General features: G+C 46.3%; 2 protein-coding genes and 1 long non-coding RNA gene across 3 annotated transcripts; 2 read left to right on the plus strand and 1 right to left on the minus strand.

Annotated features, from left to right (window-relative positions):
- The first annotated feature begins 240 nt into the window (after positions 1-240).
- On the plus strand, positions 241-953 carry LOC148124573 (uncharacterized). Its single transcript, XR_015739697.1, has 2 exons — positions 241-368; positions 857-953. It is a non-coding gene; the product is annotated as an uncharacterized LOC148124573 (long non-coding RNA).
- Positions 901-6,230, minus strand: UQCRQ (ubiquinol-cytochrome c reductase complex III subunit VII). The gene is made up of 3 exons (XM_026716355.2): positions 6,100-6,230; positions 4,381-4,545; positions 901-1,108 (listed from the first exon to the last, which is right to left on the minus strand). The coding sequence occupies exons 2-3, from the start codon at positions 4,529-4,531 to the stop codon at positions 1,014-1,016; spliced, it is 246 nt and encodes an 81-aa protein (XP_026572140.1). The 5' UTR covers positions 4,532-4,545; positions 6,100-6,230; the 3' UTR covers positions 901-1,013.
- A 91-nt stretch (positions 6,231-6,321) lies between these two features.
- NDUFS2 (NADH:ubiquinone oxidoreductase core subunit S2) lies at positions 6,322-19,942 on the plus strand. The gene is made up of 14 exons (XM_026716271.2): positions 6,322-6,436; positions 8,202-8,305; positions 8,685-8,872; positions 9,655-9,775; positions 10,600-10,712; positions 12,158-12,232; positions 13,334-13,411; positions 14,491-14,576; positions 14,812-14,931; positions 15,250-15,379; positions 16,420-16,515; positions 17,788-17,871; positions 19,112-19,169; positions 19,706-19,942. The coding sequence occupies exons 1-14, from the start codon at positions 6,351-6,353 to the stop codon at positions 19,741-19,743; spliced, it is 1,377 nt and encodes a 458-aa protein (XP_026572056.1). The 5' UTR covers positions 6,322-6,350; the 3' UTR covers positions 19,744-19,942.
- The last annotated feature ends 1,056 nt before the right edge of the window (positions 19,943-20,998 follow it).

A 20,998-nucleotide genomic window follows, 5' to 3' on the forward strand; every position in this document is an offset into this window, starting at 1 on the left:
TTCCCACCCCGCTCCTCCCTCCCCACCACGCCTCCCGCTCCCTTGAGGGAGAAGCCGGCCGTGAGAGGAACAGAAGGAATGGGGGCGGGGGCGAAAGGAAAGGCGGAGCTTCTCTTCTCGCCGCGCCCCGGCGTCGGATTGGTCCGGACGGACGCCTGTCAACACTCGCGCTCTTCCCCCGAGCCTGTGGTTCTCCTTTGCGTCCGACTCTTAAAGAAAAATGGCGCTGTCATTGAGATAGAGATAACATTGCGTGCGAATATATATATATTATATAAATAGAAAGATATAGATGATTATTTCTGCCTATCTATATATACAACATTGCGTGTGAATATATATCTTATATAAATAGACGGATATAGATGGTGATTATTTCTGTCTGTCTATATATACATTGCGTGTGAATATATATCTTATATAAATAGGATATAGCTGATTATTTCTGTATATATACATATATATATATACATATGTATATATACATATATATATATGTATGTATATGTATATATGTATATGGATCTTTGGTTATTCGGGTTTTCTCCCGCATAAAATTGGAAGTATCAAGGCGACGTTTCGATGAACTCTCATTCATCATCTTCAGGCTTGTGTCTTCGGCTTTGTGCTTCTCGGAGTAATGTGAGCTTGCAGCTGCTTCTTCCTTTTGTTTCTTCCTTCCTTCCTTCCTTCCTCAAAACGTCACCAAAATACTTCCAATTTTACGCGGGAGAAAACCCGAATAACCAAAGATCCACATACAAATACCCGCGAAAACCTCAGAAAACAAATATATGTATATACCCCTCCCAGGTTTGGTGGAGCCCACAATAATATATTTATTTTCTTTCTGAAGCAGTGAAGTTATGCATCGCTGGACAGAAGACGTTAACACCCGAGGATGGAACACAACAGAGGTTTATTGGATCCAAGTGTTCTTACAACTACGCATCGTATCTTCAGAACCGAGAGGAATAAAAGTTGAAAAGAAATTTTGTCCCCATGAATCTTCTTTACACGTCATTTTCGTAGTCAGCCGGGTTCTTTTTCTTCAACTTTTTATTGTAGTCGTTTGCCCAGACGTAAAGCATGTATGCAAAGACGAATTCTTAAAAAACACAAAACAGAAGGGAAGTTTAGGGTTGCACGTCCAAGTTAGAATGGACCAATTTCAATTTCTCCAACTCTTTATCACTTCATAAAATTAGTGCTCAACTTATGACCATTATTGAGCTCTGGATTTGTGTTGCTAAGTGAGACATTGGTTCAGTGAGCCTCGCCCCATTTTACCCCCTTTCTTGCTACAGAAGCGAATCACTGCAGCTGTTCAGTAGTCGCATGGTTGTTGGAATCTGGAATCTGGCTTCCCCACTGACTTGTCAGAAGGTCGCCAAACCTGACCGTCATAAATATGAGTCAGTTGCCAAAAGTGTGAATTTTGATCACGTGAGATCGGGAGGGTGCAATGGTTGTAAGGGGGAAAAATGATCGCAAGTCCTGTGACTACGGCAGCTCTGGAATATGGGACCGAATATATGACCAGCTGTCTGCAAGGAGCATAAATCCTTCCTTCCCCCACCATCCTGTCAGAGGTGAAGAAGCTTCTTGGATGAGAAGCGAAACGTCTTCAAAAGAAGCAAACAAGGAAGCCCGACTATCTCTTGAAAAAAAAAAGGCACCTTTGGATGACAGAGAAGGATTTAGACTCCTTGCAGGCAACTTGGTCATTTGCATCCTTTTTAGAGAGTCCTTGAGGCCACTTGGAGGTTTATCGGTGTCTTCAGGGTCTCGAGCAGTGCAAATGGGTGTGGAGAAGGCTCAAGTGACCCCCGAGGACACAGATAAACCTCTAAGTCCGAGATCCCCAAACTTGGCAACTTTAAGACTTGTGGACTTCAACTCCCAGAATTCTCCAGCCAGCATACCTGAGTAGCCTCAACGACCCTCTAAAAGGATACAAATGACCAGCTTGCCTGCAAGGAATATAAATCCTCCCATTCCCCATTATCCTGTCATAGCTGAAGCAGCTTCTTGGATGAGAAGCGAAATGTCCTCAAAAAGAAAAAAGCAAGAAAAGTCCAGTTGCCTCCTGAAAAAAAAAAACAATAAGAAAAAAAGCACCTTTGGCAATTCCCCAAATTGAATCTCACACCTTGCTTAGGCACAGATTAAACTAATGGCAACGCTATCGAACTAAATGTGCCCCGAACGCAGGTTTTGTAATGTAGGGATTACAGGTATCGCCTCCAAAGCGATTGGCAGCCAGAATGATCAGCGAGGCAGATCCCTAATCCTTAAGCCAGACAAATCTTTGCAATAATGAGATGGAGAACAGGGGCAGGGAAGATGCAACAGGCTTACCTGACAAAGCAGCTCTTTTTTTGCATGCTTTTGCCTAGCCAGGTTAATTAATATTTTAATGACGTGTTGTTTATTAAAATGGAACGGCTTCAGCGCTTATCTCCTTGCTGTTTGTTGGGATCAAGTTGCCAGGGATAAAGATGGCACTTTTTTTTAACCTTTTTTTTTTTTTTGAATTGACAATTAAAAATAACAGGACCAATTCTGATTTTTTTGTGCTGTTCTGGTGCGCCATCTATCGTTTTCTATTGGAAACTTTTTGTAAATGACTATATAAATTACAACTTTTGGGGGCAGTATCCGCTCTTCTTCTTAAAGAGAACGGCAACTGGAAGGAAATTATGGAATGGTAGCTTGGTGCACATCCTGCCTGAAAAAAATAAAATAAAACTGGCTGAGAAGTGACAGCAAGAGAGCAGCCTCCCTCCTTCCGGTTTTGCATAACAGCGGGCTCAACTTACAACAGAAGAGAATTGAATAACAGAGTTGGAAGGGACCTTGGAGATCTTCTAGTCCAACCCCTGGCTCAGGCAGGAAACCCTACACCATTTCAGACAAATGGTGGTCCAATTTTTTTTTTCAAAACCTCCAGGGATGGAGCACCCACAACATCTAGTGGCAAGCCATTCCACTGATTGTCCTCGCTGCCAGAAAATCTCTCAATTATTTCTAGGTTGCTTCTCCCCCTGATGAGTTTCCATCCGTTGCTTTTTGTCCTGCCTTAAAAGTGTTTTGGAGAATAGGTGGAGCCTCTCTTCTTCGGGACAGCCCCTCAAATTGTTCTGACCACGCCCTTTTCCCACAAATGAAACACAATTCAAAAAGAACAGAAAACCTTCTAATGTTTTTTACCAAATCATTAGCTGTGATAAGCACAAGCCTTGCCAAACTGTGTGAGACTTGCCAAAAGGTAACAGACCAGAAATAATTTGCAAGACAAAAATGTTCAAATACAAACTCGGGATACTGGAATGTCCACGAGGCTGGAGTTCCAAAACGTCTCTGCCTTCTGCAAAGTAACTTCGTTTCACAGCTGGCTTTTATCTCCTTGAAGGAGGGGCCATTACCTTGCAGCCTTACTCCCAAGTCGCCCTGCTGTTGTAGCTGCTCTTTCCTGCGCGCAATCCTGCGCGCATGCGCGCTTGGCACCTCGGCTCCTCGGGAACCTCCTCGTTGCTGCTGCCAGCCCCCACAATCTCAGAAGGCAGCAGTCCACTCCCTAATGGTCCTGGCCCCTCATCTGAGTCCTCGCTCTCCTCAGCCGTCCGCAGCTGCTGCCGGCTAACCACAACACAAATATTGGAACACTGCGATCATGCTACTCCTAGTCCTTTTCATTAAATTAGACCAAAGGCCTTTCAACTTGGCAAGTTTAAGACTTGTGGACTCCCAGAATTCCTGAGCTAACATGATTGGAGGAGAAGGAATTCTGGGAGTTGAAGTCCATAAGTCTTAAAGCTGTCAAATTTGAAGACTCCTGAACTAGGCGTACCCAATTCCAGCAACCATTCTTGATCTGTTTTACCCTCCAGTCCCCTAATCTCTGCGCTCTTTCTAGAGGTTGCTTAATGACCGTTCGAAGTTACAACAGCCCTGGAAAAAAGAAAGTGACTTAGGACCATTTTTCACACTTACGGCCGCTGCAGGATCCCACGATCAAACTTCAGACACCTGGCCACTGACTCATATTTATGACGGTCGCAACCCGGGGTGATGTGATCCCCTTTTGCGACCTTCTGACAAGCGAAGCCAATGGGGAAGCCCGGCTCACTTAACAACCAGGTTACTAACTAAATAACTGCATTGATTCATTGAACAAAATGCAGCAAGGAAGGCTGTAAAACGGGGCAAAACTCACTTCGCTTATCAACGTAAGTGTTGAATTCAACCGTGATCTACCTGTAGTTTCAGAAATCGAAGGCGCCACTCCTCAGGAGTGAAAAACTGGGTGAGTAAAACTTTAGAGGAACCCTGTTCAAACCCCCCCCCTCCCTTTTTCCTCCCTGCACCTTCACTTACGAGGCGTCACGCGGAAGAACGAAGAACTGAATCGTCTCCAGGTGTTTAAGATCCTGTGTGGGATGTTGGGGAAAACTTTCTGTTCAAACGGAGACAGATAGTAGCTGACCACGTGCCTCGTTTTCATCAAGTTTCCAAACTGTTTTCCCATCTTGGCAGATTGCTCTGTCGGGGGGGAAAAAAGAGGACAGAATAAATTTTATTTAAGAAATAAAATAGGAAACCGTCAAGAGGGTTACATGTTTGTAAAGATAAGCACATTGTTGTGAAGTCAGAGAACCAGCTTGGATTAATTAAAGGCATGGGGAGGGGGGATAATCTTGGAAGGATAACAGGTTAACAGCATTGGAAGGGGGCTTGTAGGTCATCTAGTCCAACCCCACACTGTTCCACCTGTCTTGGGTATGAAGCCTGCGCTGTCCAGACAGTTTATAGGTAATGGGAATCGGTATAGTTAGTAATTGGGAGCTGTCCCCTTAAAGGAATGCATCATGGTAAACGTAGTTAAGGTATCCTGGGAAATGTAGTCCATGTCATGTGGCCACATCGGTAATCCTGATTGGTCACTGAATTGACCCTTGGTGGCATCTCTACCTCTGCTCCTACGATATGGGATGAAAGGGATAAAAGATTACCATCTTTTTACACCATAAAGTACAGCTATGCAGAGAGAATTGGACATTGAGAAGAATCTCCTCGTCACTGTGAGTTATTTGAGGATGCCTGATGAACCAATCAAAAGACTTTGTACGGATGCTTTGTGGAGTTACTCTGTCTGCCTTTATATTAAGAAGCAGAACAAAACCAGTCAGGGTTGACTTTGGACCGGTTCCTAGGAAGGAAGCAATAAGGTCAAATCACTTCTGAAAAATGTTGCCAAGAAAATTTCGTGGGTTTCTCCAGATAGCCACCAGGAATCAAGACTGACTTGAATGCATTCACACATAATCGTGCCCAAATTCTAGTCTAGAAAAAAAAAGGAGCAGGAGGCCTTGCAGGGTCCCAAAGACTCACTTCTGGCGGAGTTTGGGGGAGAGGAAGAAAGACTTTGGGTGCTTTCCTTGCATGCAGCCAAAAGCAGAAGGAGAAAGAAGCGAAAAGAAGTGGCCCGGTGGACAGGACAGGCACGTGGGGTGAGCGGGGCAAGTTTTCCCCCCTTCACCCTTCCCCCCCTCCCCTCACTACCTCGTGTTGTTCGCAGTGCAAGCAATGCAAGCCTTGTCTTCCCTCACAGCCTGGATTAATTGCTTTTGGGGGTGCGACACTTCTCTGCGGACCACCCAAATTTTCTCGTCGACCACCAGTGATCCCCGGCCCCGACTAGACCTTGTAGGTGCTCCATCCCTGAAGGTTTTAAAGAAGAGACTGGACAGCCATTTGTTTGCAATGGTACGGGGGTCTCCTGCTTGAGCAGGGGGTTGGACTAGATGACCTCTAGGGTCCCTTCCAACCCCGTCCTTCTTGTATTGTAGTCCAACACCCCCACCTCAAGCAGAAAACTACACTGAGGGCTTCTGCACAGGAGACAAATAAGGGAGACTTGGTTAAAAAAATTAAATATATGTATATAAGATGTTCCTTGGTAAACTTTGGGCTCAGGCAGGCCTACCTAGCAGGGTTGTTGTGTCGGGGCAAAAAAAAAAAAGAAAGAAAAGGAAGGGAAAACTCCTGCAAAGGAACACAGGCAAATCTACTCCAGACTTAAAATCAAGCATTAACCTTAAGTTTCCCCCACTGGCCCGACACGCGAGAGTCCCGTCCCGACGACCCGGCGTGAGAAGTCACCCTTTTCTCCTCCAGCTTCGGTCGCCCTTCTCTTCCGCTTCCGGGGTTTGACGTCACGTCCGCCCGCGGGTGAGGTCGAACGCTTTTAATCCCTCCGGCGCCCGCACCCATCATGGCGGCGGCGGAGCGTCGTGCGTGACCAAGGCGCACGCGCGTCCCCGTATATTGACGCCCGGCGTGGGAAGATGGCGGCGCTCGGCGTTCTGCGGAGGCTGCGGGCACCTTCAGGATCCTGGTTGCCCGGGAGGGCGCTGGGGGCGGCTCCCAGCCGGTAATCTTTCCTCTTTTCGACCCCATCTGGAGGGAGAGAGTCCTATTCCGGGCAGGAAATCGCTTCCCTGCTCGGGAGAGGATGCCGGGTGACCCCCCAGAGATACATCAGGTTTCTAGTCCACATTGAGGTCCCCATTGGACCAAGGAAGGTTTTTTTTTTTTTCTCTCCTCCTAGGGCTTTCGTAGACAGGTGGTTAGGAAAGAAGGGAGGGCGCTCTGCACATGCTCAGAGGCATGGGAGGCTATTACACCCCCTTTGATGCTTGGTAGAGGGGGGAGCGCTACCTGATGCTTAAAAGGGATATCTTGATATCAGTAAGGGAGGAATTTGCAGCAAAGTCTCATTCCCCCACCTGGAGACGTACAGGGAGAACCACGAAAGGTGGGGATCTTAATGCATCCAGGATGCAAAGTGTTGCAATGTTTGCTCAACCTGAGCAGTTCAAGATGCGGGTTCGACTCCCAGAATTCCTGAACCAAAGTGGCAAGAGGTTGCAAAACACGGGTCTGAATCTAGATTTCCATATGGACCAATGGAGGTAAACACCTCCTGACTGGGGAATTGTGGGAGCTGAAATCCTCCCTCTTCTCCGTTTTAAATTTATGACAGCATACCATAGCATAGCAAATAGAATAGACAAGAATAGAATAGACAATAGAATAGAAATAATGGAATAATAGAAGAACAGAATAGGAAAGAATAGAATAGAATAGAATAGGAAAGAATAGACAAGAGAATAGAAATAATAAAAGAATAGGATAGAATAGAATAGAATAGAATAGAATAGGAAAGAATAGAGAAGAGAAATAACAATAGAAATAATAGAAGAATAGAATAGGAAAGAATAGAATAGGAAAGAATAGACAAGAGAATAGAAATAATAAAAGAATAGAATAGAATAGAATAGGAAAGAATAGAGAAGAGAAATAACAATAGAAATAATAGAAGAATAGAGTAGGAAAGAATAGAATAGAATAGAATAGGAAAGAATAGAATAGGAAAGAATAGACGAGAATAGAAATAATAAAAGAATAGAATAGAATAGGAAAGAATAGAGAAGAGAAATAACAATAGAAATAATAGAAGAATAGAATAGGAAAGAATAGACAAGAGAATAGAAATAATGAATAGAATAGAATAGGAAAGAATAGAGAAGAGAAATAACAATAGAAATAATAGAAGAATAGAATAGGAAAGAATAGAATACAATAGAATAGAATAGGAAAGAATAGACAAGAGATTAGAAATAATAAAAGAATAGAATAGGAAAGGATAGAATAGAATAGGAAAGAATAGAATAGAAATAGAAATAGAAATAAATGGAATAGAATTAAATAGAAATGAGAGAATAGAATATTCTTTATTGGCCAACTGTGATTGGACACTGTGTGGCTTTCTCTGCAACCGGGTGTAATGTAACCCAAGTAACTTGTACCCAGTTCAGACAGCATGGGTGGCTTACGAGAATTGTGAAAACAATGGACCATTCTCAAAAGCACAGAAAGAAAGCTACATGGGCCACCCACACCCAAAACACAGACACTGAGTAAAAAACTAGAAAAAATGGCCAGAAAGTCCAGCTGGTGGGAGAATGATTCTAGTGACCCTGACCCCATAGCTTGGAGCCGATCCAGTCGATCTGGCTGAAGAAGAATGGAAAAAAAACTGTTCTAAAAGTCCCCTGGATTCGTTTTGAAAAGAGGATGAGCAACGGCTGCGCAAGGAACGGCGAAGCATTTCTCCTTTCTCCCTCTCCTTTCAGAGGGAAACAATGGCAACCCGATGTGGAGTTTATGAAGGAGATGGAAGGCGCCATCATGTACCCCAGCAAAATGACAGAAAAATGGGCCCCTCCACCGTGGAATAGTGAGTATCTCTTCTGTATTAGGATACACGCAACTGTGAGAACTTGCCAGTTCTTTATAGGGGGTTTTGGTCTTCATTCGCAGCCCAACAAACCAGGATGTCATCCAGCCGGCTTTCGTACTTAGAAAGCCAGGACTAGAACTCCCCATCTCCTGGTGATTGGCCCAAAGCTACCCAGCTGGTTTTCATGGCTAGGGCAGGACTAGAACTCCCCATCTCCTGGTGATTGGTCCAAAGTCACCCAGCCAGCTTTGATGCCTAAGCAGAACTAGAATTCACCGTCTCCTGGTGATGGGCCCAAAGTCACCCAGCTGGCTTTCATGCCTAAGAAGGAATTCGAACTCTCCTCTCCTCTCTCAAGTAATCTCTGATCTCCCAGACAGGGATCCCATTGTGGGGAGAATGGCTAACATCACTCTCAACTTTGGACCCCAACATCCTGCTGCCCACGGGGTTTTGCGCCTGGTGATGGTGCTGAACGGGGAGAACGTGAGGAAGTGTGACCCCCATATCGGCTTGCTTCACCGGGGGACAGAGAAACTCATAGAATACAAGACCTACCTCCAGGTAAGAAGCGAGTAATATATATATTATATATAATAACATATAATATCTCTAATAAGTAAGCAATATATCTAGTAATTTTATATTCATGCCATCGTTGGGGTTTCTCGCAACCCCCCCACAATCACTACCAAGCGATTCTCACAAGGGGGCTGCGGCTCCATTTCAAATATAATTTCAAATCCCAGAAGGGACCCCTCGAGGTCATTTAGCCCAACCCCCCCTGTTCAGTACGGGATCCACAATACCCAGAAACCTTTTTAACCCATGAAACCCGATAGGTTTTTTTTCTTTTCTTTTTTTTTTAAATCCCCGTATCCCTGATCAAGAGGCAAAGCTGCAGGGATGGCAAACTGGCTGGTTTGCACAACAGCCCTCCGAGGGAGGCCAGACCTAAAACAGACTCCTAAGTTTGACTGTAACTTGAATTTACTGGATTTTTTTTTCAACAATGAAGTTTTTGACTTTATTCAAAAATGTAAAATTACAAACTAAGCCCCCCCTCCGCCACCAAAAAAGAGGGAAAGAGATACAAAAACAAAACAAAGGTAGATTAACAAAGTTGGAAGGGACTTTGTAGGTCATCTAGTCCAGCCCCTGGTGGAGAAGAACACGGGTGGGGGGGTGGAGTGCATAAAAATTGAAAACAAAATAAAAATGCAACCAAGTTTATGCATTTTATGGATTTAAGGCTCAGAAGTTGTAATAGGCAGAATCCCGAAAGCTTGACAGAATCCGGATTCTTAAAAAGGATTTCCTGGGGTTTTTTTGTGTGTGTGTCACAGGCCCTGCCGTATTTTGACCGACTGGATTACGTTTCCATGATGTGCAACGAACAGGCCTACTCTCTAGCTGTCGAGAAGCTGCTGAATATCCAAGCGCCCATAAGAGCTCAGTGGATACGAGGTGATTTAAATATTCAATATGTTGTATTTCATATTTCCAGGGAGGCAGAGCCCCAATCGGCAATCGCGGCCAAGGTCGTAGATACACTTACGATCACAACCGAGCCCAAAATTTATGTGGTGAAGTGAAGCATTTGTCAAAGGGAGTTTTGCCCTCGTTTTATGACCGTTCTGGCCACCGTCGTTGAGCGAATCGCCGCAGGGGTTAAGTTAGTAACCCGGTTGTTAAGTGAATCGGGCTTTCCCCATCGATTTGGCTCTTGAGAAGGTCTCAAAAGGGTGCCTTGGGACACAGCAACAGTCGCAAAGTGGAAACCAGTTGATAAGCATCCCCGAACCATGGGGATGCTATAAAGATCATAACTACGAAAAGCGGAGAGAGTTCCCATTTCTCAGTGCCGTCGTAACTTTGAACGGTCACTAAATGAACTGTTGTAAGTCAAGGACTACCTGTAGACCATTCGTCATCTTCTAACGGCCCCATAATCCCTTGCGGGGTGGAGTCAGGGCCACTGAATTGAAGTGAGTGTTTTTACTGGCCGGATGCCTTCCTGTTGCCGATGAGGAGTTTTGTTTGGTAGATAATACCCTCATCGTGCCCAGAGAGAGAGAGAGAGAGAGAGAGAAATATCAGGCTCTGCCTAGGATCGAACTCACAACCTCCTGACTGTGAGGCGAGAACTCCACCTCTAGCCCACCGCACCCCCTCCCAAGGTCTACCTGTAGATGCCCGTTGCCAAGCGCCCGAATTTTAATCCCGTAACTGTGGGGACGCAGCAACGGTCGTAAGCCGTTCGGGAGCTAACCCTGGCTTTTGCTTCCTAGTCCTCTTCGGAGAAATCACGCGGTTGCTGAATCACATCATGGCTATCACCACCCACGCCCTGGACGTCGGGGCCATGACTCCTTTCTTCTGGATGTTTGAGGAGAGAGAAAAGGTAAATCCAGCCAAAAAGCCCCTGCTGGAGCAGCTCCTGAATCTACTTTACGGATCCCCTGTGTGATCCAGTAGGTTGGAGGGCTGGATCCAGCCTCTATTTAGAAGCTGGTTGTCAGGATTCCAGCAATCGCCCTAATTGATTCTCGAGCCAAACTTCAAAAAACTTCAAAGGATTCATTAGAGGTAACATACGGGCCCTGCCCTGTATGCAGCCAATTCTGGCATACGTAATTTACAGTCCCCTATGACCCTGTTTCCCCCTTTTCTCCCCTGGATGTGTCATCAATCATATTCTCCAATTCAATATATTCCCGGGCGAAAACTCTTGGTATTTTAGTTATAATCTTTTAAAGATAAAGAGTTGGAATGTATTTTCGCTTCCAAACGGCTGCACTGCTCTTCCAAATTTCCTTCCTTCCTCCCACCCACCCGTGCCTCTTTTTTTTAATGGCAACTACTAAAACAGGCCTAGGAATGTTTTATGACTTGACACCCATCACTGGTCATAACTCGTGACAATTGTAAAGCAGGTCACCTACGTCGACAGCATGATTTTACGACCTTTTTTTTTTTGCAGCTGTCGTTAAGTGAACCTCCTGGTTATCAGCAGACCAATAATTTGCAGTTTTGCTGAAAATCAGACGTCAATGCTACTTTTCAGTCAAATCATCTCCTTAGGGGGAGGGTTGGACTAGATGACTTACAAGGTCCCTTCCAACTCTTGTTACTCTAATCTAAATTAATCCTAAAATATGAACACGTGCCTACAAGACGCTGCAGAAGACCATCAACCAGATTCTCCAATTGAGCACCTTCATATGGGCTGGGTGTCATCCATCACGTTCGCCAATTAAATATATATTTGAGGGCGAAAGCTCTGGTAGTTTAGTTCTAATCTTTTAAAGAGAAGAGTTGGAATGTACTTCCGGTTTCAAACTCCTCTTCCAGATTTCCTTCCTCCCCCCCCTTTTTTTTATGGCAACGGCTAAAACCGGCCTAGGAATGTTTTATGACACCAGTAACTGGCGAGTAGTGGCCAAAACGCTGAGCTTGTCGATCAGAAAGGTCGGCAGTTCGGCGGTTCGAATCCCCAGCGCCGCGTCACGGAGTGAGCTCCCGCTAACTTGTGACAGCTTGTGCCAACCTAGCAGTTGGAAAGCAAAGTTTAAAAAAATGCTGGTAGAAAAATAGGGTCCCCCTTTGGTGGGAAGGTAACAGTGTTCCATGCGCCTTCGGGGTTTAGTCCATGACCACGGAGATGTCTCTTCGGACAGCGCTGGCTCCTCTTCGGCTTTGTAACGGAGACGAGCAGCGCCCCCTAGAGCTGGAAACGACTAGCACGGATGCGCGAGGGGAAAACTTTTTACCTTTCACCGGGGAGCAAGAGAGAAGGGACAGAGTGGCCTTGTGAATCAGACCGCTAAACCTCCATCGTTCTTACAGATGTTTGAATTCTACGAGAGGGTATCCGGAGCCCGCATGCACGCCGCTTACATCCGGCCAGGTGGCGTCCACCAGGTGAGAAGGGAATTGAGGATGGAGGGGGGATGGAGGAGGCAGGGCGGAGTTTGCAACCCACAGCTTGGCTGCCTTCGAAGGGTCATTTTGATGCTGATGATCAGGTGTCCGTTTGCTTTTTTCCTCTCCAACTTGACTACTTTAAAACGGGTGTTGTGATGACGAGGCAGTCGAGTTGTTTGATCATGAACAACCGAATCATGATGATCTTTACTGTCCTGCATTTATACACATTTTTAATTATCCTCCATCACTGGTTAACTTTGGTTACCGCTTAACTTTCGTCAGTGTTTAGCACAGTAATCCGTACAATTAATTATCTCTAGTTAAAGCCTAACATAGGTTTACTTCCTCTCTCTAACCCTCCTTTAGATTAGTGACTTTGTTTACCTGAGTTGTATTTGCTTGGAAACATTCTTTATCTGAGGTTGGCCGTCCGAGATTGGAACATTCCTGCAATTACAACTCTACAAACGGGCTGGGGAATTCTAGGAGTTGGAAGTCCACCCATTTGAAAAAATGGCCAAGGTTGAGAAACGTTGTTCTAGAAAGAAACTGTGGTTTAAAGAGGGTTTCACACACACACACACACACACCCCTTGCCAAAAAGGGGTTTTTATACACACACACACCACTTTTTTTCCTGGGTTTTCGGCGGAAATCAGATTTTTGGGGCCTCTTTGAATTCTTGGTGGAATGAAGGCTGTTCAGATCTCAGGAGAATCTCATTCCAGAGGGCGGGAGCTGCGACAGAGAAGTCAGAATCATGGCTTAATGCAAGCTTATCACCCTCTAAATCCCTGCGAACCGTTCTAAGATACCCTTCCTCAGTTCTGCCTCACAGCATCCTTTCCCATATCTCACTCCGGTGTCCGCGGCCTCTCGTTTAAACGTAACGCCTTTCCAATCCCGGCTGAGTCCGCTGTTGCGATCCCAGGCAAAGCCATCCTTGAAATGCCGGCTTCTCGAATCAAAGCTAAAGGGCCCGGGACGGTGGCAGGCCGCCCCCAGCCACAAGCAGCTTCTTCTGGGGAGCGAAACCCCGTAGCTGCACACAAACCTAAGAATTTTGGAATTATTATTTTTCCCCGCTGCTCACAGGATATGCCGCTGGGATTGATGGACGACATTTACGAATTCATGAAGAATTTCTCCGCCCGGGTTGACGAGGTGGAAGAGGTGAGGCTGCTTTGAGAGACAGGTTTGGGGGAGATTTTTGTGATGATGGGGGCTGGGGTGGGGTGGGGTAAGATGCCCTTAATTTTACGGGACCGACTACAGGATGCTGTGCCACTTGAAGATGAAAATGTGGTGGACATGTGCGAAAGCAAAGAAACGTTGGACAAAAATACATACGTGGTTAGAAAAAGAAAAGGTTAAAGCGGCACTTGAGATTATAAGCCAGAAACGTTTTAGTTAGGCACCGTACCAGAAAAGTATGACAAAGGGAATATATATTTAATACTACCTCGATATCCCTGGTTCGCTATGAATCTATGTGGTCGGGCTTAGTTTTTGGGGAGGAAAATAAGGAAAGAAAAATTCTGCCTCTGCCTAGCAGCATCCATCTGTATTCATCTGGCTAGCGTCCTGTCACTGTGTGAGAGTTGAGGGCTGTTTGGAAACTGAAAGAGTTTTTGCTGTGTGAGCAAGAAGGGGACAGCAAGGAGCCTGGGCGTGGCTTAGCTCAACTGTTCTGGACTAAAGCTGCTTGGTGCTCTAAAACTAAAACTCCTCTGCTTCTGTTTTGTGTCTGGAAGAGATTTCTTTCCAGGTGGGGAGGGGGAGTAGAACTCCTTAGCATCAGAGCGTGTTAATAATAATAATAATAATAATAATAATAATAGAAATACTCTAAATGCTCTGAGGGTCATTTGGAAAAATAATCCTTCCTAGAAGCCAGGAGGAACCTACGGGCCAAATTTCAAGTTTGTTAGGCTTTACGGTTCCGTAGATTTTGTGATGATGCATGAGCGGCATTTCTCCTTTTAGATCTATAGATAAAAAGATTGCATGTATCGAGAGCAGCAAGAATTGCATTTGCACAGCACGGGGAAAAGGAGGAAACATCCTACAAAAGAAGACTTTGTCATTTTTAGAAATTTAGATTGTCCAGAAATTGACAGATTGGCATTAAAGACACACACAAAAAAAGGTTTTCAAACGTTGTTTTACAAATGGTTGGATAATAGAGGCTGGTTATTTTTCTCCTTTTCTAACTGGGATAAGAAGCTTCTAAGAATGATTATTTGTTTCAGATGCTGACCAACAATCGCATCTGGAGGAACCGCACAATCGATATTGGGGTGATTTCCGCGGAAGACGCGCTGAATTGTGGCTTTAGGTAAGTTTTTGGCTTCCTCCCTTTCCTCCTTTTCCCTTTCTCCTCCTCCTCTTCTCCTACTTTACTAATTTATTTGATTCTTTTTGTTTTTATTGTTTTTTTTTAAAATATGGTTTTGCACCGGGTAAGCCGCCTCGAGTCGCCATGGGCAAATAGGCAACAATATTAATTAAATAAATAGATAAATAAATAAATAGGCTGTTGACCGGTTTCTTCTCTTCCTCCTCCCCACCAGCGGAGTGATGCTTCGTGGATCAGGGATCCAGTGGGATCTTCGCAAAACCCAGCCTTACGACGCTTACGACCAGGTGGAGTTTGACGTGCCGATCGGATCAAAGGGAGACTGTTACGACAGGTATGGCTGCAACTTGGGGAAACACAGCCCTCTCCTATTCCCAGGAGCCTTCGGCACAGGTAGGTCGTCCTGCAATTATTGCCAATAAACTGGAGGGAGAGAAAGGGGAAATTCAACGCCAAGAATGTAGGTGGGAATCGGGAGAGCCTGGAAAGGCGTCAAGGTCCCCACTGCAGGTGCTGGGAGAGTGACAACCTGTTCCCGTAACAAAAAGGACGAGAAGCGATGGTTTTTAACTCTAGGCAGGGCCTTGCCCGGGTAAAACCAGAGCTGGTTTACGTTTCTTCGGGACCGATACGTCTTCCTTCCTCCCCACAGGTACCTCTGCCGCATAGAAGAGATGCGCCAGTCGCTCCGCATCATCTTGCAGGCCCTGAACAAGATGCCGGAAGGGGAGATCAAAGTGGACGACGCCAAGGTCTCGCCTCCGAAGAGGGCGGAGATGAAGGTAAGACTCAGGTCTCCCAAAAAACCTTTGCCCTCTTGTTGGTGGGAAAGGCCAGGCAGGAATCCCAACCGGGTGGCAGTAGCCGTAAGACTTTATATACCGCTTTAGGCTGCTTTTACAGCCTTCTCTAAGCAGTTTATAGAGCTGGCATATTGTCCTCAACTATCTGGGTCCTCGTTTTAACCACCTTGGAAGGACGGAAGGCTGAGTCAACTGTGAGCCCAGTCAGGATCAAACTGCTGGCAGGGGGCAGAATTAGCCTACAATACTACATTCTAACCACTGCACCACCAGGGCTCTCTCTCCTTCCTTCCTTCCTTCCTTCCTTCCTTCCTTCCTTCCTTCCTTCCTTCCTTCCTTCCTTCCTTCCTCCCTCCCTCTCTCTCCCTCCTTTTCCTTCCTCCCCTTCCTTTCTTCCTTCTTTCCTTTCTCCCTCCCTCACCTGACTTCTTTTCCCTCCCTTTTCCCTTCCTTCCTTTCCTCTTTCCTTCCTTCCTCCCTCCCTTCCCTTCCCTCTCTCCCTCCTTTTCCTCCCTCCCTCCTTCCTCCCCTTCCTTCCTTCCTTCCTTCCTTCTTTCCTTCCTTCCTTCCTTTCCTTCCTACCTCCCTTCCCTTCCCTCTCTCCCTCCTTTTCCTTCCTCCCTCCTTCCTCCCCTTCCTTTCTTCCTTCTTTCCTTTCTCCCTCCCTCACCTGACTTCCTTTCCCTCCCTTTTCCCTTCTTTCCTTTCCTCCTTTCTTCTTTCCTCCCTCCTTCTTTCCCTTCTTCCTCCTCCCTCCCTCCCTCACCTACCTTCCTTTCCCTCCCTCCTTTCCCCTCCTCCTTCCTTTCCTTTCTTCCCTTCCCTCCCTCCCTGCCTACCTACCTAGTAAAAGGTTGCTTGGATGAGTAACCAAACATCTCAGTTTCAATAAACTTGGCTTCAGTTGCCGCGATTTAACCTTCGGAGATTCTCCTTCTGGTTGGGGGTCACCCTCACGAAACCCCAAAAGCATCCGGAGGCGACGTTTGAACCCGTCTCTTTTTCCCCCCTCTTCTTAGTCCTCCATGGAGGCGCTGATCCATCATTTCAAACTTTACACCGAGGGTTATCAAGTGCCGCCGGGGGCCACTTACACCGCCATCGAGGCTCCAAAGGTAAAATACTGAATTTGCGCGCTGCACGTTTTGTGTAGCTCTGCGTGAATCCAAGGTCTCCCCCCAATAATGGGACACCCTCAAAGGCAACCCTGTTTGGACTCAATTTTTTTTTTTTTCCGAAACAGAAATGGTCATTTTTCTGAGCATGAGAATAGAAAAAGCAGCTCGGCCCCCCGCAAAATGTGAGAATTGGGGCCCTCTTGTTAATTTGCTCTCCTGGGAGTGAAATTTCATTTGTATTGATGCACAAACAAAAAACAGATGTAAAACACGCTATCTATACAGGTATAATACTATAGGGAAGCAAATATCTAGGCTAGAATATCACAACAAGAGCCTATAGTGGAAATTTCGCCGATTTTGTGGCTGCGGCAAGGAGTAAAAAATTATATTTGCCGCCTAGATATACTTTTGTAATCTTCCTGTTAAAGATTTCAAACTTTGCATTCTCTGTTTGGTACAGAGAAGGTACCCCTGCGTCTTCCTTTTTTACCGAAACGTGACGTGAACGTGTCATACGACCATGACATAAAATTACAGGGAGTCCTCGCTTAATGATGCTAACTGGGATCGGGAACTCCGTCGTTAAGCAACATGGTCATCGTCCTCTTTTAACGGCCCCGTAATCCCTTGCAGGGTGGAGTCTGGGCAACTGAATGAAAGTGAGTGTTTTTACTGGCCGGATGCCCTTCCTGTTGCTGGTGAGGAGTTTTGTGCAGCAGATAATGTTCTCATTATGCGCAGAGAAAGAAATATCTGCCCCTACCTAGGATTGAACTCACAGCCTCGTGGTTGTGAGGCGAGAGCTCCATCTCTAGGCCACCGCACCGTTTAGTGACACAGTGTTAAGTCGGGGGAAAAAAACCAACCACAGGGCCGCTCCGCTTAACAACCGCAATTCCAGCCCTCCCAGGTTGTCGTTAAGCGAGAGGCGTATGGGACTTCACCAAACTGCCGTTTTCGACTTCCCCCACGGGAATTTACTTGTGGGAAGCCAGTGGGGGAGATCTCACAACCACAATCGCACAAACACAGGGATCCTGCAATGGCCAGCGCTTAGAGGAATGGTTCTTTACATCTCCATTTATTCGGTCCCCATCGTAAGCCCGAAAAGTCAAGCGATGGATAATACGGCTTTTGGTTGGCTTTGCTTTCGTGCCCGTTGTGCGTGTGTGTGTGTGTGAACCGAGCTCATCGTGGTTTACATACAACAAACCGAGTTTGAGGATTTCGATGAACCCTTCGACTTCCACTTCCTTGTTTTTGCAGGGCGAATTCGGCGTCTACCTGGTCTCTGACGGGACCAGCCGTCCGTATCGGTGCAAGATTAAAGCACCTGGATTTGCACACTTGGTAAGAGAGAAATAATAATATCTCCACGAGGGTCAGGAGGGAAAGGCAGGTAGTCCTTGACTTACGACCACAATGGAATCCGGCTTTTCTGTCGATGAGCGAGAGAGACAGTGAAGTGAGGTTCACTGCCAAGCGCCCGAATTACGATCAAGGATGACCATGGGCGGGCCGCGACGGTCGTTAAGTGTGAAAAGACAGTCCCAAGCCACTTTTTTTTCCAGCGCCGTTGTGACCCCGAAATGTCACTAAACGGAATGGTCGTAAGTGTCACTAAATGGTCGTAAATGTCACTAAACGGAATGGTCGTGGATAACCTGCACGCAGGAAAGAAGTATAAGTGGGGGCTGGAGGATATTTTTGTGAGTTTATTGTTCCTTCTGGCCTCGGAGCAGCCATCCGCTTAAGCCCAAGGGTACTCTTTTCCAACATCCTTTCCCCCTAAGTCAGAGGTCTCCAAACTTGGCTACTTTAAGGTTTGTGTTCTAACCGAGGCTTATGGAGACACTAACAAACACACCTTAGTCTCCAAAGCCCTTTTTTTTCTTTATTTCAACGGCTGTGAATTTTAGTCATTCCCAGCCCGTAATGAGTCTGAAACAATTTGTAAATAGTCCCACGGAAGTCTGCCAAAGTCCTTCGGGATAAGTCTGATAATCACACACCTTTATCTTCCTTTGAAATGCTGCCACAACTAAATGTCCAATTAGTTATACGAGGCCAACCGGAGCATAAATTCAACGCAGAGCTTCAGGCTTCAAACCGATCAGTACAAACAAAATTGCTTCCTGCAAAAGGTTCCTGTCCCTTTGCTCCTCCTTGATGTCTTATGGGAGGGCCAATCGCCTCCAAGCCTTACTCCCGAGTCGCCCCTTTTGTCTTAACCGTTCTTGCCTTCGGACAGCTCTGTGCATGCACGCACTGGGAACAGGCTTCCGCTATTCCTCTTCCTCGCTGCTGTCAGATTCTGGAGGCTCCAGAGCTGGTGCGTAACTCCCCGATGGCCCTGGACCCATCTCCGTATTGGATGCAGAACCCTCGTCCGAGTCCTCCCCAGACTCCTGGATTGGCCCATGTTCCTCCACACTGTCCGACTCTGTTTCTATCTCTGCCAGGCTGCCGATGGACCACAACAACTTGTGGTCTTCAACTCCCAGAAATTCTGGGAGTTGAAGTCCACAAGTCTTAAAGTGGCCAAGTTTGGGGCCCCCTGCGCTAAATCTTCCTCCTCCCTTTTTTGCAGGCCTCTTTGGATAAAATGTCCAAGGGACACATGCTTGCTGATGTGGTAGCCATCATTGGTAAGTATCTATGTTCCTTGGGGGAAATCTAATTTAATTCAGTTTATTTTAATTTGGCACCAGCTGACTTCAGAGCGGGCTGGGCAGCTCACAACAGACCCCAAAGAATAAAAATTAAGAGTTTCAGAGCAAACGGCCCCCAAATTCAGCCTTGCACTAACCATAGTTTACTTCGCCATGGATAAGCAAGGTACACCAGGCTGTTTTCTTAAACCAGGGTTACAAAACCTTAGCGGCGTGTTGCTTGGGCATTTTGAGAGGGGTAGACCACAACTCCCAGAATCCCCAAGCCAGCACGGAGTAACTTAAAACCACACTACAAAATCAGCCACGGGCTGCAAAGGGAGCCACGTTTTCTTCCCTGAATCCTGGATGGAGGGGACCGCTGACCCTCTTAATTCCTGTTCTCCCTTCCCCCCCCCCCCACCTGCCATGCCAGCCAGGGATGATGGGGATCGGAACTCCTAACCCATAGCTGCTTCCCAACTCCGGAGATGTTGTGAAACGTAGTTTATTCCGTGTCTTTTCTTCTTCAGGCACCCAGGACATCGTCTTTGGCGAAGTGGACAGATAGATCAACGTCCGTTCTGGGTGGGGGGAGAGAGGATAGGAACCCACCCCTCATTCTGGATGCTGCCTGCCCCCCCAGGAATCTTCACTCAGCATCTTACTACTGTTTGTTGCGTGTATCTGTTTTTGTTTGTAATACAGCGCTGGGACACCAGGCCGGGATGAGCAAACAGAATAATAAAACTGATCTCTCAAAATATAAATGTGTTTGTCCACAAGCAATTTTTGTCCAATTTCTGCCTCCCCCACACCCCTCCTATGTTTTCATCCTTGGCTCCTCCTGACTCCCCCTTCTTTCCATCCACATTTCCAAATTTTCCCCGACAATCCTGGTTTGTGATTGGGTTCAGTCTCGGGCGTGGCTGAGCAAACCCGGAGAGGATTTCCCCTTAGAAAAAGGGGTGTCTAACTTGATTTCAATTTCCAGAATTCCAGCTGAAGTCTTAAAAATGGCCAAATTTGGACACACACCCCGCCTTAAATCACTGTTTTTCAGCCTTGCGAGTCTTACCTCCCCCTTAATTTTCTGCAAAAGGGAAAGTGATATTTGTGGCAGGGTACCTCACGTTTGCACCAATCAAAGGTTCAGCCCACAGAGCTTTTGAGGTATAACCGTCATCATCATCATCTTTGTTTAATGACCCCATAATCTCTTGCGGTGCGCAGTCTGGGCAATCGAATGGAGCTAGCAGAGTGTTTTACTGGCCGGATGCCTTTCCCGGTCCCCAGTACGGAGTTTTGTTCAAGCAGATAATATTCTCAGTGTTCCCAGAGAGGGAAAGATCCGCCTCTACCTAGGATCGAACTCACAGCCTCCTGATGGTGAGATGACAGCCCCCCACTCAAGGCCACCAGCCCACTCCAACTTTTGATATATAATGCAAGGGGTTTAATTGAAGTTGAGTCGTGCTTTGCCAAAATGTAATTCTCAACGCGGGATCTTTACGTACAGATAGCCGTCGACTTACCACAATTCATTTAGTGACCGTTAAAAGGAGCACCAGCACTGAGAAAAAAAAGAAAAAAGACATAGGACCGCTTTTTTCGCCCCGTGATCAAAATTCAGTCGCAACGTCATCTCCTTTTGAAATCCAGATTTCGTTTCACCGCCGTGTCACTAACTTCACAACCGCAGGGATTCCCTTAACAGCTGGTCTCGCTCAGCGGCTGAGACGCGGGGCTCCATTCGGTTGTGTGTGGAAGACTAGCCTGCACAGGGTCCCCCTGCTCGAGCCGGGCTAGTCTAGATGGCCTCTGAG

This window comes from Pseudonaja textilis, chromosome 16 (assembly GCF_049901715.1).
Source record: "Pseudonaja textilis isolate UNSWEBS1 chromosome 16, rPseTex1.2, whole genome shotgun sequence".
In the NCBI taxonomy this organism is placed as follows: domain Eukaryota; kingdom Metazoa; phylum Chordata; class Lepidosauria; order Squamata; family Elapidae; genus Pseudonaja; species Pseudonaja textilis.

Excerpts from the sequence above, each read along its gene's own strand:
- UQCRQ (XM_026716355.2), bottom strand. The coding sequence starts at position 4,531 with ATGGGAAAACAGTTTGGAAACTTGATGAAAACGAGGCACGTGGTCAGC. Across the intron at positions 1,109-4,380 it reads GTTCTTCCGCGTGACGCCTC|AATTCGTCTTTGCATACATG; the intron begins GTAAGTGAAGGT and ends GTGTTTTTTAAG.
- NDUFS2 (XM_026716271.2), top strand. The coding sequence starts at position 6,351 with ATGGCGGCGCTCGGCGTTCTGCGGAGGCTGCGGGCACCTTCAGGATCC. Across the intron at positions 6,437-8,201 it reads CTGGGGGCGGCTCCCAGCCG|AGGGAAACAATGGCAACCCG; the intron begins GTAATCTTTCCT and ends CTCTCCTTTCAG. Across the intron at positions 8,306-8,684 it reads GGCCCCTCCACCGTGGAATA|ACAGGGATCCCATTGTGGGG; the intron begins GTGAGTATCTCT and ends CTGATCTCCCAG.